This window comes from Oryctolagus cuniculus, chromosome 11, assembly GCF_964237555.1.
Source record: "Oryctolagus cuniculus chromosome 11, mOryCun1.1, whole genome shotgun sequence".
NCBI classification, from domain to species: domain Eukaryota; kingdom Metazoa; phylum Chordata; class Mammalia; order Lagomorpha; family Leporidae; genus Oryctolagus; species Oryctolagus cuniculus.
Genome location: NC_091442.1, coordinates 59211078 through 59228043, shown reverse-complemented (window position 1 = coordinate 59228043; position 16966 = coordinate 59211078). Strand labels below are relative to the sequence as shown.

Genomic DNA, 16966 nt, shown 5'->3' with positions numbered 1-16966 from the left:
TTTGGCCTTCTCTACCACCACATTGCCCCCACCCTTGGTCTCAGGTCCACTGCCAGGCCTGAGCACAAATGGACCTCCTTCCCCAGAGCACCCTGCCCCACGTTTTCCTCTCTCCCTTGGGAAGCACTCCAGCATCCTGATCATGGGTATATGGGAGGGCACTGGAGCCTTGCATTGCTTCAAAGCCCTGACTCAGTTTCCTTCCTTTCACTGCTTCCCGCTTTGACCTTGTGAGTGAGGGGAGGTGAAGCGCTCACCGATTCCGAAGCTTAACTACTTTCCCTTTTCACAGTCCCCAGCTTCTTCCCCCGCCCCGCCCCCATCTGTCTCTGTGGGCTAAAAGGCCAAGCTGAGGGTTTGGAGGGGGAGGTACTGGCATGGGCTGGCGGTGGGGGCCGCGGGCTCAGGGAAAGCCAGACGCAGCAGAACTATTCTGTCCCAGAGCTGCAGGGTCCACAGATTCCAGCCCAGCCTGGCCAATGGGAGATGGCCGTGTAATCCCAGGGAACTAAAGAATTCCCTTGTTATCCAACTTCCCTGCTGAACCCCACTCCTTACCCACTCCCCACCCCCACCCTTGCTCCTGGCAGGCTTAGAGGAGCCTGAGGCCCCCAGCTGCACAGCTCCGTACCCCATGATATGAACTCAGCCCCATGGGCCTTCTGAGGAGAGTGGAGGTGTATCCTAATACAGGTGTTGATCAAGACTGTGAACCCCAACTTTTACACGAATTGGGTAGCGTCTTCCAGGCCCCCTTGCTTGGTCCTTCCCTGACTCATCCCCCGGGTGAGGAAGGAAGGGGAAATCCAGCAGATTTATCAGATGTGTGCGAGTAGGTCCAGCCCTCCACAGCCATGAAAGGGTTAAAAGGCCTGGCCAGCTATCCCAGCCTGCCCCTCCCAGGGATTAAGAGTCCTCTATAAAGGGGACTGTCCATCCAGACCAGACCAGGGGGGTATCAGGGACCCAGGCACTGTGCCCATCCCCCCTGCCATGTGGGAACTGCGCTCAGCCTCCTTCTGGAGGGCCATATTCGCCGAGTTCTTTGCCACCCTCTTCTATGTCTTTTTTGGGCTGGGCGCCTCACTGCGCTGGGCCCCCGGACCCCTCCATGTCTTACAGGTGGCTTTGGCCTTTGGCTTGGCCCTGGCTACGCTGGTGCAAGCTGTGGGCCACATCAGTGGAGCCCACGTCAACCCAGCAGTCACTTTTGCTTTCCTTGTGGGCTCCCAGATGTCCCTGCTCCGGGCCATCTGCTATATGGCAGCCCAGCTCCTGGGGGCTGTGGCTGGGGCCGCTGTGCTGTACAGTGTTACCCCAGCTGCCGTCCGAGGAAACCTAGCACTCAATACGGTAATGGGTGGCTGAGAGGGGCTGGGGTCCTGGGTTCTCTTGGTGGCCCTGACTCCCTGCCTGAGGCAGGTGAATCAGCTGCTTTGGGTCTGGGACAACGTGTGTGTGTGTGTGTGTGTGTGTGTGCCACGCGTGCGTGTGTTTCAGGGTGGGGCGGACCCATAGGTGGTTTGGAGGGGGTGAGGAAGGCACAGAGCCTTGGACTGAGAATGAAGACCCCCAAGTTTGGGTCCCAGCTTTCCGAACTCCTTGCGTGTTCTTGAGGAAACTCATCTCACCTAACCAGGCTTCAGCTCCCTCAGGGAGGAAGTGGGTGTGAATCCAATGACTGTGAAGGGAGTTTATTATCCTTCCTCTCCAGGGGACTGATACCAGGAGGGGGACCCTGTCTGGGAGGCCTGAGGAGCTGACGCCGCGGCAGCCCTAATGAGCTGCCTCCCTTCTTCTTCCTTGCTCAGCTGCATCCTGGGGTGAGCTTGGGCCAGGCTACCACGGTGGAGATCTTCCTGACGCTCCAGTTCGTGCTCTGCATCTTTGCCACATACGACGAGAGGCGGAATGGCCGCCTGGGCTCTGTGGCCCTGGCCGTTGGCTTCTCCCTCACCCTGGGGCACCTCTTTGGGGTAAGCAGGAGCTGCAAGTAACTTCCGATTCAAGGACTTCCAGGCCCCCAAACCTTTCCAGACTTTTTGAACGTTCTTCCTGGCCCCTTTCTCATGGTCAAACACGCATGCACATTGTCGGCCTCTGTCAGCGCAAGAAGACGCAACCCTGCCCGACCTCTCCCCTGTGACTGCTGTGTTTAGTCCTTCTTCACCAAGGTAGAAATGCATGGTCATGGGTGCACTTGGGCTTTGCCTATGGATCCGGAGTCTATGGCCCCGGATGGGGCGTCTGTGCCCTCCCCTGCTGTGGGAATCCCTGGAGAGGTCTGCAGGTTGCCCTTTCCCCCTTGCTGGTGGCTGGAGACAGCATCCAGGGCCCATGTGGGTGGTGGGGAGAGAAGCTGGGGGGGACGGCGGGGGTCTCAGTTATGACTGTGTCTTTTTCAGATGTATTATACTGGCGCAGGCATGAATCCTGCCCGCTCCTTTGCTCCTGCCATTCTTACCCGGAACTTCACCAACCACTGGGTGAGTGAGGGGAGAGGGGCAAGATCCTGGAGCCCTTCTGCATGGGTGCGGACCACAGGTTCCAGGTTTGGGTCCTCCTTGCCAACTGGAGGTGTTGGCTACTGTACCTGCACTCAGCCAAGGAGGCAGAGAGGCTGGCATGCTTGTGTGAGCAGGATTCTTTATTTTGCCAGAAAAGGAGGCTCTTGTGCGTACAAGTATTGTTCCTTCTCTTGTTAGTCAGGGATTTTAACTGAGTATCTGTGGATGTCAAAACTGGGGCCCACAAGAACAGACAACCAAGTGTGAAGACGAAGCCTCCTGCTGTCCGAGAGTAGGATGTGCTGTGAGCACAGACAGGCCCCATCCCCACTCTAACACTTTACCAGCCTCATGGGTGACACAGAAAAAAAGAAAAGTTAGAGAAAGTTGCTTTCTTTAACTGCAAAATGGAGTCCTGTGAGAAACAGGTTGAAAGTTCTCTGTGTGAAACATTCAGCACGGCATCTGGTATAGTGTTGAGTTCCCGGCAAGAGTTGATTACGTTTATGTTGTTTTGGCCACATGCAAGCCAAACATGAAAATAATTCAAAAGATATTCAGAGCTGTACACTCACATGCATAGTGGAAATATTCCAGCAACGCTAGTGTCACTCAGTGGGCGAAAGGATAAATGAAATACGGTGTGCACGTACAGCATACAGACGTTAACGGGAAGGAAATCTGGGGCAGGCTTTTGACCTAATGGATTACAATGTTGCATGGGACTCCTTCATCCCATATCAGAGTGCCTAGATTTGAGCCCTAGCTTCACTGCTAATGCGGACCCTTGAAGGCAGCAGTGATGGCTCAAGCAATTGGGTCCCTGGCACCCATGAGGGAGGTCTGGGGTGAGTTCCTGGCTCCCAGCTGTAGTCCTGTCCAGCCCTAGCTGTCACAGGCTCTCGAGGAATGAACCAGTGAATGGAGGTTCTGTCTATCTCCATTTGTCTTCATTTCTCTGCCTCTCAGATAAATAAATAAATTTTTAAAAGGAAGAGAATTCTGACACACATTACTACATGAATGAACCTTGGGGACATTATGTTAGGTGAAATAAGACAGTCATAAAAAGACAAGTACCATATGCTTCCACTTAGATGACGTACTTAGAGTACTCAAATTCATAGAACAAAGGCTGGGATGAGACAGTTGCTTCCTGGGTGTAGAGCTTCAATTCTGCAGGATGAAGAAGTCCCGGAAATGGGTGGTACAGCAGTGTAAGTAGACTTTACACTGCTAAATCATACATTTGGAGATGGTTAAAATGATTAAGTTTTATGTTAAGTGTATTTACCACAATTTACAATTTTTTGAAAGAAATAAGCTAGTATAAATTGAAAACAATAAATAGAATATCCATGCACAAAGAAGGTGTGGGATAAAATAATTCACTGAACCAAAAAAGAAATGGTGAGTTTGGAAGTACAGGCAGTAGACCTTGGAGCTTATCAAAACAAACACTGATCTCTACTTAGACAATGCCCTGTTGTGTGAATCAGGTGCAGAGCTGGGGGGGGGGGGGCGGGCTGCCGCTCAGTGCTGCCGAGCTGAGTATTCCTGTTCTCTTCCTACAGGTGTACTGGGTGGGCCCAATCATTGGAGGGGGTCTGGCCAGCCTCCTCTACGACTTTCTCCTCTTCCCCCGGCTCAAGAGTGTTTCTGAGAGACTGTCTATCCTCAAGGGTGCCAGGCCCAGTGACTCCAATGGACAACCGGAGGGCACAGGGGAGCCTGTTGAACTGAAGACCCAGGCCCTGTAAAAGTTCCAGCTGCAGAGAGGGAGTAGAGAGCTGCTGGGTTTATGTGGAGGGGCTGAGCCCACCTTTAGATGAAGAAAGAGACTGTGGGAAGGGGCATGTACTTCTTTATTTTTTAACTTATGTGTGTGTTTTTTTTTCCCCTTTTGCTGTGTGAAATCTTTCAAGTTGCATTCATGAGCTGGTTGGTGCAAACTTCCCTTCCTCCCCATCTCACCTCCCTTCGCCGTGTGTGCAGGAACACGACTGTGCGTATGAATGTGGGTGCGTGTGGTTGTGTCTGAGTTTCGGGGCATGAGAGTCAGGGAAGGGAAAAGTGTCCCCCCACAGTCCAGTGTGGTGAGCACCTGATTTCTGGGGGAGCAGGGAAGCACGGAGCTGCTCCTCTCAAGAGGCAGATGGAGAGAAGAGGAGGAAACGACGCCTTCCAAGGGTTGGGAGAAGGAGCTCTCCAGGGTTGTGGGGGAGACAGGAAATGGAGGAATCAGCCCCAGACCAGGATGCAAGTGTACCAAAAATTTTAGGGAAGTAAACAAGAGTATACAGCCTGCTAACCTCAGGGATGCTTGCCCAGGGACTTGGGTGCGGAAGTAACTCTGAGAAAAGTGAACGCTGGGATTTGAGCTGTTCTGTAAAGCCACATAAACCTGTCTACATCCACTGGCTGGGCTGTGTGTTCATTCTGGCACAAAGGATCTCTTCGGAGACCCTGGGCCAGGGAGCTCCCAACCTGAAGTGCCGGCGAGCCTAGACTCTAGAAAATTAGGCAACTGGACTCTTGGCTTCATATCCGCTGTTGTGGCCTTCCGGAAGATGGCACAGAATTGCTCCCTAAGGCCAATATAGGGAAATCTGACGCCTGGAGCAAACAGACGGGGAGGAGACTGGAGGGACAGGAGGCAAGGGCTTTGAGCCTCAGAGTTTTATTTAGAGCAAATCAAAACACTCTTCAAACGGCATCTTGTATCCCTAGCTCCACGGTCTTCCTTTTCGTATGTGTGTCTTTTCACTTTTTTCTCACGTGCTTTCTTCTCCAACCTCTTCTAACTTTCCCTCATACCCCAGAAATGGGTTCCTTGCATTCCGATGCTTAGTAACTCCGTAGGTCATTAGTCCCATCTTCCTTTTGTTTTTGGAAATACACTCATCTCAGCAGAGGCGGGAGGAGACCCTCAACTAAACAACGGATATTCATCGTTGATCTCTTGCTTTCGTGAGCCTCCTACACACTTCACAATCTTTAATGAGCCGATAGTACGACAGATCCCATTCACCAAACGACCACTCCTCCCGACTACCTCCGCTGTCCACTTTCTCCCAAATACAACCGAACTTTTCTAACTAACCACGTAACACGTCGGAACAGTCCACTTGACCGGAAGGGGAAGAACGTTCGCAAATTCACCCTTAATCGGACTTTTGATTCCTATCACAATCCAGAAGAACATTGAAAGCGCAGTAATCTTTAGTTCATTGTGGGAGACCGACTCACAAGAGCAGGCCGACTACTCGCTTCCCTCTTCTTCATTTCATCACCAACTCCACAACCCCCCGCGTCCGGAGCCACGTAGACCGGCCCGGGTCACCCCGCCCAGCTCCGAAAGCAGGCGGGGACTGGTCGGCTGTGCCGGGTGGCGGGAAATGCTGCAGCCCGCTGTTTGAGGGCGGCAGGCTCCTCGGGCCTCCGAAGACCCGCAGGGAGGGGGTGAGTGAGTGTGGCGAGGGGGCTCTAGGCGGACACTGACCCCTTCGAAGCCGCAGGGGTATCGCGGGGAGCTGCGGACTCCCCTTTCCCGCTACGGGGTTTGAAGGCAGGGGGCGGTGCGCGGCTCTGGGTGCGCAGGCGCAGTGCCTGCCTCTCCCGCGCGCCGCAGCTGTTTCCGGTGGCTTTCGACACCGTTTGAGCTTGGCGCTGGGCTGGGACCGGAAGGGGCTTGGAAACCCGGAAGTGGAGCAGAAGGTTCCCGGGGATTCGCACTTAAGGACTCCCCGTCCGATTGACACCCTAAAAAAAAAAAAAAAAAGCTGGCTTGCGGCGTGGTGGACATCAGGGGTCAGAATTCACAGGCCGCTTGACTTAGGTCTTGGGTTTTTATGGAAGGGATTCCTCCCTTCCCTTGGGTTTAAAGTTTAAGGACGACTCAGCATCTTGTTTGGAATTGTCAGCGGGAACCACCAGCCATAATTCAGCTCCTTCTCTTGAGGCTCTGGATTCGTTATTGCCACTAGTATTCTATAGAAAGTCAATAGGCTTGTTCATGTTAAATTTAAAATTCATCTTTGGCCACTTAAAGTCCACCTTAAATCCTCAGGTACTGACTGTCGCCTGTCACCTGCCCTTTTTGCTCAGCATAATTTTCTGAGGCTCCCAATCTTTTTTTTTAGTTTTTGATATGCACTTGACCTCCGGACACAGGGAAATGGTATGTCTGCGTTGTGGTTGTTCGTACCTCTGCCTCTATTCCTGCCGCACCCTCTCCTTGGGAGTTCATTTCCCTGTCAGATGAACTTGTCTGGGGACTGAGCTCAGTTACCCTCTGAAAGCCAGTTTACCCCGCCCTCCCAGGCTAGTAGTCACGTCTCCGGTGCTGTCTGTTACCACTGGCCCTGTGAACTCTGGAAATTTACTGAGTTCCTGACTGCTCAGCACCAGGTGTACATAGATGAGCCGGACAGAGTTTTTCCTCTTGAGCAAGTCCCTTTGGGATAGGAAAAACAGGTGCCGGTGGGTCCTATGAGTTTACAATGGTGGGGTGACAAAGAAGCCCTCCCTGACTCCTTCCCTGGTCTCAGTCCACGCTCCCTCACACGTCCTGACCCCTCCTCCCTCAACTGTAGGCCTGTCTGTTTTAGTTCAGTTTAGTAAAACATTTACTGTCACCTGCTCTTATGCCGCTTATGAGGGTTCCTGATCCCCAGGAGTTTTCGTTCTAGTGCTGTTGACAGAGGATTGAGATAGGATCACCTAAGAAATGTTTTCAAAATTCTGATCCAAGCCTCGCCCCCTAGAAATTTTGATCAGTAACCAGGCTGTGCAAATTCAAAGGTGGATAAGAACCAAGTCCTATCCACAGGGAATCTGAGGCTAATGGAGCGAGACAGACGTTTAAATGTTTTTAACTATCAGGTATAAATGAGACGTAAGTACCATGATGGAAGTCTGGGTAGGGCACAAAGGAGAAGTCAGGAGGAAGTGCCATTTGGGCAGAGTCTCACGATAAGAGGTTGACAGACTCCAGGTCGGTGGGAGAAGGACATTCTGGGCAGTGGAGTGGCTTGAGCAGGAAGCTTGGAAGGTAACCAGCAGGCAGACGGTGGAGAACATGGTATTGTCAGCTTTGGTGGGGAGGGGGTATCACTAAAACTTTAGTTTTGTATAGTAGTGTATGCTAATGGTAAAAACAGTTCAAATACAGTAGTACCAGACTGAAAGGTAAATATTTCTTCTACGCTATAGCCTTCAGTTTTCCCCATGGACGATCACTATGAAGTTTCTTATGTGCCCATAGAAAAGTTTTAAGTAGGGTAGTTATATGGCCAAATGAGGTAGCCATATTGTGGCTAGATTTAAGGGAACAGGATGAGAGGCAGGGAAGGAGGTTAGAAAACGGTGAGTAATCTAAGCAGGAGATCCTGGGGATCTGAACTAAGGCAGCAGCAATGGGTCTGGATAGGGGCCACATAGAGGAGCTTAAGGAAGCTAAGAGCGCAGGAACTTTCCTAAAAGGTGACTCCTGGGTTTCTTCTAATGTTAACAGCAAAGGGGATATTGTAGTCCTGCAGAGATCCCAGACAGAAGTGCAGACAGACTTGTGGGGAAGATGCGTTCAATTTTGGACATGTTGAGTGTGAGGCGTCTTGGAGACTTAAAGATGAAGAATGCTCTTCATTGGTTGCTTTAACATATGGGATGTTCGAGGGACCCGACATACAGGCTTGCTGACTACGGAGCTCACATGGTAGTTAAAGTGTGAAAAAGGATGAATTTGCCTAAGAAACCTGGATAGAGTGAGATGGGAAAAAGACTAAAAATGCAGGTCTATGGAACATTAGCACTTAGGGGGAGAGGAGGAACAGCCAATACAGAACCAAGGGAAGGTGTTTTGTTTTTTGTGTTTTTTTTTTGTTTTTTGGTTTTTTTTTAAGATTTATTTATTTGAAAGAGTTACGGGGTTGGGGGGGTGGGTAGATGGAACAAGATAAAGACCTTCCTTCCACTGGTTCACTCCCAGGGCCAGGGTTGGGCCAGGCCAAAGTCAGGAGTCAAGAGCTTCATCTCCGTCTCCCAGTGTGGTTGCAGGGGCCCAAGAACTTGGATCTTGTGCTGCTGCTTTTCCCAGGACATGAACCAGTGCCCATTTGGGATGCCAGTGTCACAGTGGCTTTACTCATTATGCCATATGCCAACCTCTCTCTCTCTCTCTTTCTTTCTTTTTTTTCCCTAAGATCTATTTAGTTAGTTGTCAGGCAGAGCATCAGAAAGAAAGGGAGAGAGCCAGGAATGCCATCTTGATCTCCTATATGGGTGGCAGGAACCCAAGTACTTGGGCCATTTTCTTCTGCTTTACCAAGCATATTAGCAGGAAGCTGGATTGGAAGCAGAGCAGCCAGGACTCAGACCAGCCCTTCAGTTAAGTGGTGGCTTGACCTGCTGTGTCACAACACCAGCCCCAGGTTTCGTTATATGTTGGATTTCTACCCGCCCCCCACCCCCAAATGAGAAAGCTTTGAACAACTTATAATGTATACAGAAGGGGCCAGTACAGATAAGTGGGAAATGAGGAACAATCAACGTAGGTTCCAGAAACTACTGATCAAGATCACAAAAATGAATGGCTTAGATTAAAAGCAAAGAGGTAAAGGTGGGTGAAGTATGTGTGTTTTCAGTCTTGGGTGGAGGCAATTGAGAGTTCATGTCTGGTGACCTCAAGTGTTCCCAAGAGCAAAGAGGCTGAGATACCAGCTGAGAGGCAGAGGAAGCAGTGGAGTATAGGGACTTGAGGACAATGGTACAAGTCAGAAATAGCTGTTCCTTGGGAAAGAGAAGAGGGAGCACCAGGAATACTAAAAAGATAGGCTTCACCCAAGCTGAGAGGCCCTGCTCAGGTTGGAGACTATACATCTGTGGCCTGTCATTATACAGTTATTGTTTTTATGTAGCAAATCTGAATTTAGATTTGAGTTGCAGCATTTAGGAAGCAGATGGTTGGATTGATCTGAGGTTGTGGTCTCTTGGAGGGTGAGTGTGGTGAGAGGAAAAGAGATGGAGGCTGTGTGAGAGTGGCTAAGCTGATGTGTGGTGATACCATAGAGGGTAGGTGCAGCCCGGTTTGAACATTTTGTTTTCCAGCTCAGACATTTTCAGTAGCTCCTTGGTTTATCTTCTAAGTCTTGGAATTGATGAACAGAGTTTTCCCATAAAGCTGCTTCCAATTCCTTTCCCATTGCTTTACTGTTGAACTCCTCTGTTGAGAGTGGCTCCCTCCTCTCTGCCTTTGCTCTGGTGCTTCTTGTCTAAATGCCCATCCTCTTCCCATCTGCCTGAGCCCTGTGCAACCTTCAGAGGCTTCTGGTAAAACCACTTTGGCCACTTGAAAACAGCCTTAATTTTTTCAAAGTGCTCCCCCTTATCACCCATTTAGAGCGGCACTGCCTTGTCTTTGACACTGTGGCTTCATTATTATGTGAGTGTTACTTCTGCAGCTGGGTTTCTTTAGCAGTGCCGCTGCAGCTGCACAGCGCTATCTTATGCCTAAGCTTTGAGTGGCTGCCCATAGCGTCTGGCAGGTGGAGAGGAAATTGATGTTTGGGAGTTCTTATATTGTGCTGGTGCTGGGTAGAGCGCTGGATTGATGTCATTGCTCTCCAAGTTATCTTGAAAAAGGGCCTGGTAGCAGTCCCCCCTCAAGCTATTGCACACCAAGGACTACTTTCCTGAAAACACTTTGATAAAATGCAATTATCAGAAAAATAACATAAGACTTTTTTAATGACTTTTTATTATGATTATCATCAGTCTCAGCAGAGGTAAACCAAGCCTGTTACCGTTGTTTAAAGAGGTTCTACAGTGCGAATGCTTGGTTTCTGGACTTACCTTGTGAACCCACAATGGTCTGAAGACCACAAACAATGCACTCGGAGTAGTGTTGCTTTACAGGATCTCATTTAAACCTCCCACTACCTTGTGAGGTAGGGTGCTGTTATGATTTTCTCAGTACACTGAGAAGGAAGCCGAGATTTGGTTAAGCCACATCCTCCAGGTCGCCAGTATAGCATTGGACAGAACTGAATTTCAAATGCTAAATGTCACTCCCTTTCTTACCTGTGGTTCTCAAAGCTGGATTCAAAAAGTAGGTTAATTGAACTGCAAATACATTGACTGTTTCATCGTCTGTTTCCCTTGGGCATTTGCAGTTTGAGGCCTGTGCATCTTAATTTAGATGAATATTGCGTCATCTGAACTGCCTCACACAGCTAGCGCATAACAACGTTTTGTTCAAGGTGGACCATGTGGACCGTGCACCCGGGGCCCAGCAGTGTCCTGGCTGTCTCTATGTGTGGGAGTGTGTGTGTTCTCATGTTTGCACAGCGAGGAAGTCACCTAAAGACAGGTTTCTCAGAACCTATCCTTGTGGTTAAGCAATGTGTGATTATACTTAACTTGGGTGGGAAACCTAACTAATTCCTCTTTTAAATGTCTAGATCTGCTGGGTCTACAGTGTCTGACAAAGTTTTCTTCTGGTCTGTGATGACATGTGAAAATAAAGACAGTGTAATGCGTGTTTTTTTTTTTCATAAATTTGAATTCATTAAATTTAAAGGATTGTACTTTATCCTGAGAATTTTGTCCTTAGTTGTTTTGCTTTGTTTTGTTTTGGTATTAAAGCAGTGAAAATCACACATATAATTATTTAGAATTGTTTTTAGCAGCTGTATTGAGATATAATTCACTATAAAGTTCGCTCTTTTAAAGTAAACAGTTCAGTTGTGTTTAGTGTATTCATGGAGTTGTGTAACCATCACCACGGTCTAATATCAGAGCATTTTCATTACTCCCAAAAGACACTCGGCACCTATTAGCAGTCACTCTGCATCCTTTTCCCAGTTCCTGGAAACCACTAATACATTTCCTATCTTTATGGATTTGCCTATTCTGAGTGTTTCATGTAAATAGAATCATATGAGATATAACCTTTTGTGTTTGACTTCTTTCATTAAACGTAATATTTTCAAGTTTCACCTACTTTGTAGCATGCACTCCATTCCTTTTTATTGTCAAATAATATCCCACTGCATAGAAATATCACTTTTTTTAAGTTTTTGTTTTTAAAGATTTATTTTATGTATTTGAAAGACAGAGTTACAGATAGTAGTATAGACAGAGAAAGAGAGAGAGAGATCTTCCATCTGCTGGTTCACTCCACAAATGGCTGCAATGACTGGGGCTGGGCCAGGCTAAAGCCAGGAGCTTCTTCTGGGTCTCTTACTTGGGTTCAGGGGCCCAAGGATTTGGGCCATCCTCCACTGCTTTCCCAGGCATTAGCGGGGAACTAGATTGGAAGTAGAGCAGCCAGAACTCGAACCCATGCCCATATGGGATGCAAGCGCTGCAGGCCAGGGCTTTAACCCTCTGTGCCACAGCACCAGCCCTTGAAAGCACCTTATGAACTGGAGTATACTAGGAAAAAGTCTTATTATTTCTGGTTTTATACAAGTTGTTTTCTTTCCTTTTTTGAATTATTTTCTTGAGTTACACAAGTATTTCCTGACATAGGCTTACTGGTTCAAAGGATTTGACCCAATAAAATCAATTGATTCACAGTTCAGCAGAGGTGGGTGTGTGACATAGTGGTTAAGTGGCTGCTTGGTGCACCTCCATCCCATATCAGAATGCCTGATTTGAGTCCTAGCTCCTCAGCTTCTGATGTAGTTTCCTGCTAATGTACGACTGGGATGCAGCAGGTGCTGGCTGAAGTATTTGGATTGTTGCCACTCAGCGGGGAGACCTGGATGGAGTTCTAGGCTCCTGCCTTTGGCCTGGCCCAACCCTGGGTGTTATAGGCATATGGGAACTGAACCATCAGATGGAAGATACTTATCTGTCTTTCTGTCTTTTCTGTATCTCTTTCAAATAAAATGAAAATAAGTACATAAAAAAAGTTTTAAAATTCATTCATTTTAAATTCATACTGAGGATATGTCAAACTCTACTGCAGGCTCTAGGGATTTGCCGCAATGAGCAAAATAAAATGAAGCCCTTGTTTCATGGAGCCTTCTCTCAGCTGGGCTGGTTTGTGAGCTTTGTTTTATGGATATCATAGAATTATGTAAATCAGGGGCCAGCACTGTGGCTTAGTGGGTAAAGCCGCCACCTGCAGTGCCACCATCCCATGTGGGCGTTGGTTCAAGTCCTGGCTGCTCCACTTCCGATGCAGCTCTCTGCTACGGCCTGGGAAAGCAGTAGAGAATGGCCCAAGTCCTTGGGCCCCTGTACCTTTGTGGGAGACCCAGAAGAAGCTCCAGGTTCCTGCCTTCAGATTGGCCCAGCTCAGGCCATTGCAGACATCTGGGGAGTGAACCAGTGGATGGAAGACCTCTCTCTCTGCCTCTGTCTCTCTGTAACTCTGCCTTTCAAATAAATAAATAAATCTTTGAAAAAAAAAAAAAGAATTATATAAGTCAGTGATCCTTAAGTACCAGAGGGACAGTAGTAGCCTATGATGACATTTCTACCAGCTGGAAGTAAACAGGAGGAAAAAGATTCATGTAGGAAATTTCATATAAGGTCTTGTTTATTAAAGGAAAGGTTAGAGCTGATATGACAGCATGTGTCCTTTTTTGTTGTTAAACTGCTCCTTTTACAAACCAGTAGTGTTGGGGCACTGGATTCTGTCCCGGTTGCCCCTCTTCCCTTCCAGCTCTCTGCTGTGGCCCAGGAAGGCAGTGGAGATGGCCCAAGTGCTTGGGCCCTGCACCTGAATGGGAGACCAGGAGGAAGCACCTGGCTCCTGGCTCGTGGCTTGGGATCGGCGTAGCGCGCCGACCGTAGTGGCCATTTGCAGGGTGAACCAATGGAAAAGGAAGACCTTTCTCTCTGTCTCTCTCTCTCACTGTCTAACTCTGCCTGTCAAACAAACAAACAAAAAACCAGTAGTGTTAAGAGATGTTGGTAGGTTGTTTTTTAATTTTTAATTTATTTAATATCCTGGGGCCAGCATTGTGGCATTGCCTCCTGCAGTGCAAGCATCCCATATGGTCACTGTTTTAAGTCCCGGCTGCTCCACTTCTGATCCAGCTCCCTGCTAATGCACTTGGGAAAGCAGTGGAAGTGCTTGGGCCCCTGCTCACATGTGGGAGACCTGGAAGAAGCTTCTGGCTTCTGACTCTTGGCTCCTGACTCCTGGCTCCTGGCTCCTGGCTCCTGGCTCCTGGCCTCGACCTGGCCAGCTCTGGCCATTACAGCCATTTGGGGAGTGAACCGGCATATGGAAGACCTCTGTCTCTCTCTGTCTCTCCCTTTCTCTCTTTGTAGTTCTGCCTTTCAAATAAAATAAATAAATCTTTTTAAAAAGTTAGCTATTAAAGGACTTTTCTCAAGACTACTGGGAGGAAAATGGGTTTTAGATTTAAGATATGTTAACTTTAAGCACTTGCTTGGTGATGTAGAAGAGTGCTCTAATTTTTCAAATGCATATATTGAAGTAAGACTAGAATGACCAACCTTCTCTGTTCTGTCCTCCTCCTCCAATTATCTTGATCATAAACATTTGGAATGTATTGGCAGACTTTTCTTGTAAAGGACCGAATATTTTAGGCTTTGTGGCAACCTCTCAACTACTGTCCTAGTGAGAAAGCAGCCACAGATAATACGTAAATAAATGTGTATGGTTGTGTTCTAATTTTTTTTTAACAAAAGTAGGCATCTGGGGCCAGTGTCAGGGCATAGCTGGTAAAGCCACCACCTGCAACACCAGCATCCCATACGGGCACCAGTTTGAGTCCCAGCTGCTCCACTTCTGATCCAGCTCCCTGCTAATGCACCTGGGAACACAGCAGAGGATGGCCCAGGTGCTTGAGGCCCTGAACCCACATGGGAGACCTGGAAGAAGCTCCTGGCTCCTGGTCTCAGCCCTGCCAGCCCCAGCTGTTGCAGCCATTTGGGGAGTGAACCAGCAGGTGGAAGACCTCTGTCTCTGTCTTTCCCTCTCTAGGTAACTCTACCTTTCAAATAAATTTTAAAAAATAAATAAATCTTTAATAATTATTGATTTAATATCCATATTAAGGTAAGATGGGTCCCTCAGTTTTTGGGGAAAACACTGACACATAAAATCAAAAAGCATGATAATCACTAATTTATTTTAAAGATTTATTTATTTGAAAGGTGGAGTTACAGAGAGGCAGAGGCAGAGAGAGAGAGAGGTCTTCAATCTGTTAGTTCACTCCCCAAATGGCCACAACAGCTGGAGCTGTGTCAGTCCGAAGCCAGGAGCTCCCTCCTGGTCTCCCAGATGGGTGCAGGGGTCCAAGTATTTGGCCATCTGCTACTGCTTTCCCAGGCCATAGCAGAGAGCTGGATCAGAAGTGGAGTAGCCAGGACTTGAACTGGTGCCCGTATGGGATGCTGGCATTGCAAGCAGCAGCTTTACCTGCTAAGCCACAGCACCAGCTTCCAGTAATTTAATTTAAATTCTATTATCTATTGCAGTTTAGCAAGTGATATGAGTTACTTTGTTGGATTCTCACAATAACCATGTAAGGGTAGGTATCTTCATCAGTACTCGTCCTCCAGAAGCGAACACAGATGGAGTAAGGGGTGCTAGAGGTTTATGGAGGAGCATGCCTGTGTCAGGATAAGAGGGAGGGGGCAGGACTGGGGGCAAGGGGAGCCTCAGACAGTAAGACAGATCTGATAGTCTCAGCCGACCCAGGGAGAAGCTCTGGAGCAGTGACTGCCTGGCAGGGGCATCCTTGGGGTAGGAATGGCTAAGGCTGGACTCTGCAGTGTCCTCTACTGTTGTGCTGTTCTCGGTTACACCAAGTTTTATTCTAAAGTTTTTACTGAGAGTGTCCCATATGAAAATTCCTGGATTCATTCCATTCGGAAATGTGTAACATTTAACAGAAGAGAAGACAACGGTTCTGGGTAGTAATAAGAGAGCGGTTAGGTGGTGGAGTAGGAGGTCCGTGTGCAGGGATGCATGCTGGCGGATCACGTCCTGCTGGGGCTATCAGAGAAGGCTTCATGGAGGAGTGCCATTTGAAATGGGCCTTGCAGGTTAAAAAGGCTTAGTGCCTCTGGGGATAGGGGAGGGAGGTCTTCCAGGTGGCCAAGGTTTGGGGACCATGAGGGGGGCTCTGCATCTCAGAACGTGTGTGTTTGTGTTCCTCGGTGGAGGCTGACAGCCAGAGGAGGCAAGCAGGCATGGGTCCGAGAGGAAATGGCGCCTGGGTGGGACTGCACAACAAAGGTTATAAACGGAGAGGAGGGAGAGGCCAGACAGACGGGGTGCGCAGCTTTCAGTTAGCTGGATGTGAATGAAGAATGTGAACTCCCGCTTTCTGTCCCTGGCTGACGTTTTGTTTTTTGTTTTTTGTTTTTTGTTTTTTTTTTTTTTTTTTGACAGGCAGAGTGGACAGTGAGAGAGAGACAGAGAGAAAGGTCTTCCTTTTGCCGTTGGTTCACCCTCCAATGGCCGCCGCGGCCGGCGCGCTGCAGCCGGCGCACCGCGCTGATCCGATGGCAGGAGCCAGGAGCCAGGTGCTTTTCCTGGTCTCCCATGGGGTGCAGGGCCCAAGCACCTGGGCCATCCTCCACTGCACTCCCTGGCCACAGCAGAGGGCTGGCCTGGAAGAGGGGCAACCGGGACAGAATCCGGCGCCCCGACCGGGACTAGAACCCGGTGTGCCGGCGCCGCTAGGCGGAGGATTAGCCTAGTGAGCCGCGGCGCCGGCCTCCTGGCTGACGTTTTTATTAGTGTGTGTCTACCAGGGAGGGATGGAACTCCTACTGAAAGCTCTTTGATTCCTGTTTTCAGTGAGTGGGGCCAGGGGCCCCCGGCCTGGGAGCTTCACAGCACATCGCCTGACCCATTTCTTCTGTTGCTCGGCAGCCTGGAATTATCAGAACTGCAGGGGATTAGAACCGGATGTCCTGGGTCTCTTACATAACCTCTTTCCCCCTCGCCTTGGTCAGGAGGGCTTCGTCCCTGTCTCCCTTCTCCTGCCCCCCTTACTTTGGTAGCCAAGCATGATGGCTGTTCCTGCCTCCGGGGGAGAGCAGAGGCCTGAGTGCAAATACTGACTTCTACTTAGAATTGGTGTGCTGTGGAGGAGCCGAGGTACTGCGTGAAGTCGCCTGGGTGCATTCCCACACGTGGCTCCGTCTGCTGTTAGAAGCCTTGACCCTGTCACACCTTGTAGCGCCACAGTGTGATGTGGTGGCTCGTTTCAGGAGGACCTGCAGACCCCGCATCTTTGCACCTCTGCTGTCTGTTTTCATCAGCTTCCTGGGTTGCCACTCCCAGAGAGCAGGCAGAGAGCCCTTTAGTGTGGGTACATGTGTGTGTATGTGCACACATATGTGTCTGAACATGCACAACATGCGTATGTGCACACACACCAGTCTGGTCTCTGAAGAAGCTCAGTGTATCTGTGAGGAGAGCAGGGAGCTTGCACCCTGACCTGTCTCACTGCAGCCCA

At 49.1% G+C, this 16966-nt stretch overlaps 2 protein-coding genes across 6 annotated transcripts in view; both read left to right on the top strand.

Annotated features, from left to right (window-relative positions):
- Nucleotides 1-957: 957 nt before the first annotated feature.
- MIP (major intrinsic protein of lens fiber) lies at nt 958-4924 on the top strand. The gene is made up of 4 exons (NM_001099961.1): nt 958-1353; nt 1812-1976; nt 2406-2486; nt 4082-4924. Exons 1-4 carry the CDS (start codon nt 994-996, stop codon nt 4265-4267), a joined length of 792 nt encoding a protein of 263 aa, NP_001093431.1. The 5' UTR covers nt 958-993; the 3' UTR covers nt 4268-4924.
- A 925-nt stretch (nt 4925-5849) lies between these two features.
- The window catches only part of TIMELESS (timeless circadian regulator), a 32491-nt gene continuing 21374 nt past the window's right edge, over nt 5850-16966 (top strand). Inside the window, exons 1-2 of one of the 5 annotated variants that reach the window (XM_051832821.2) lie at nt 6464-6576; nt 6650-6687. The gene's annotated coding sequence lies outside the window, so the exon portion shown is untranslated. Of the gene's footprint in view, nt 5970-6459; nt 6577-6649; nt 6688-7327; nt 7405-16966 lie in introns of those variants that run through there. The other 4 variants (XM_051832818.2, XM_070052392.1, XM_051832822.2 and 1 more) reach the window with 4 other exon arrangements.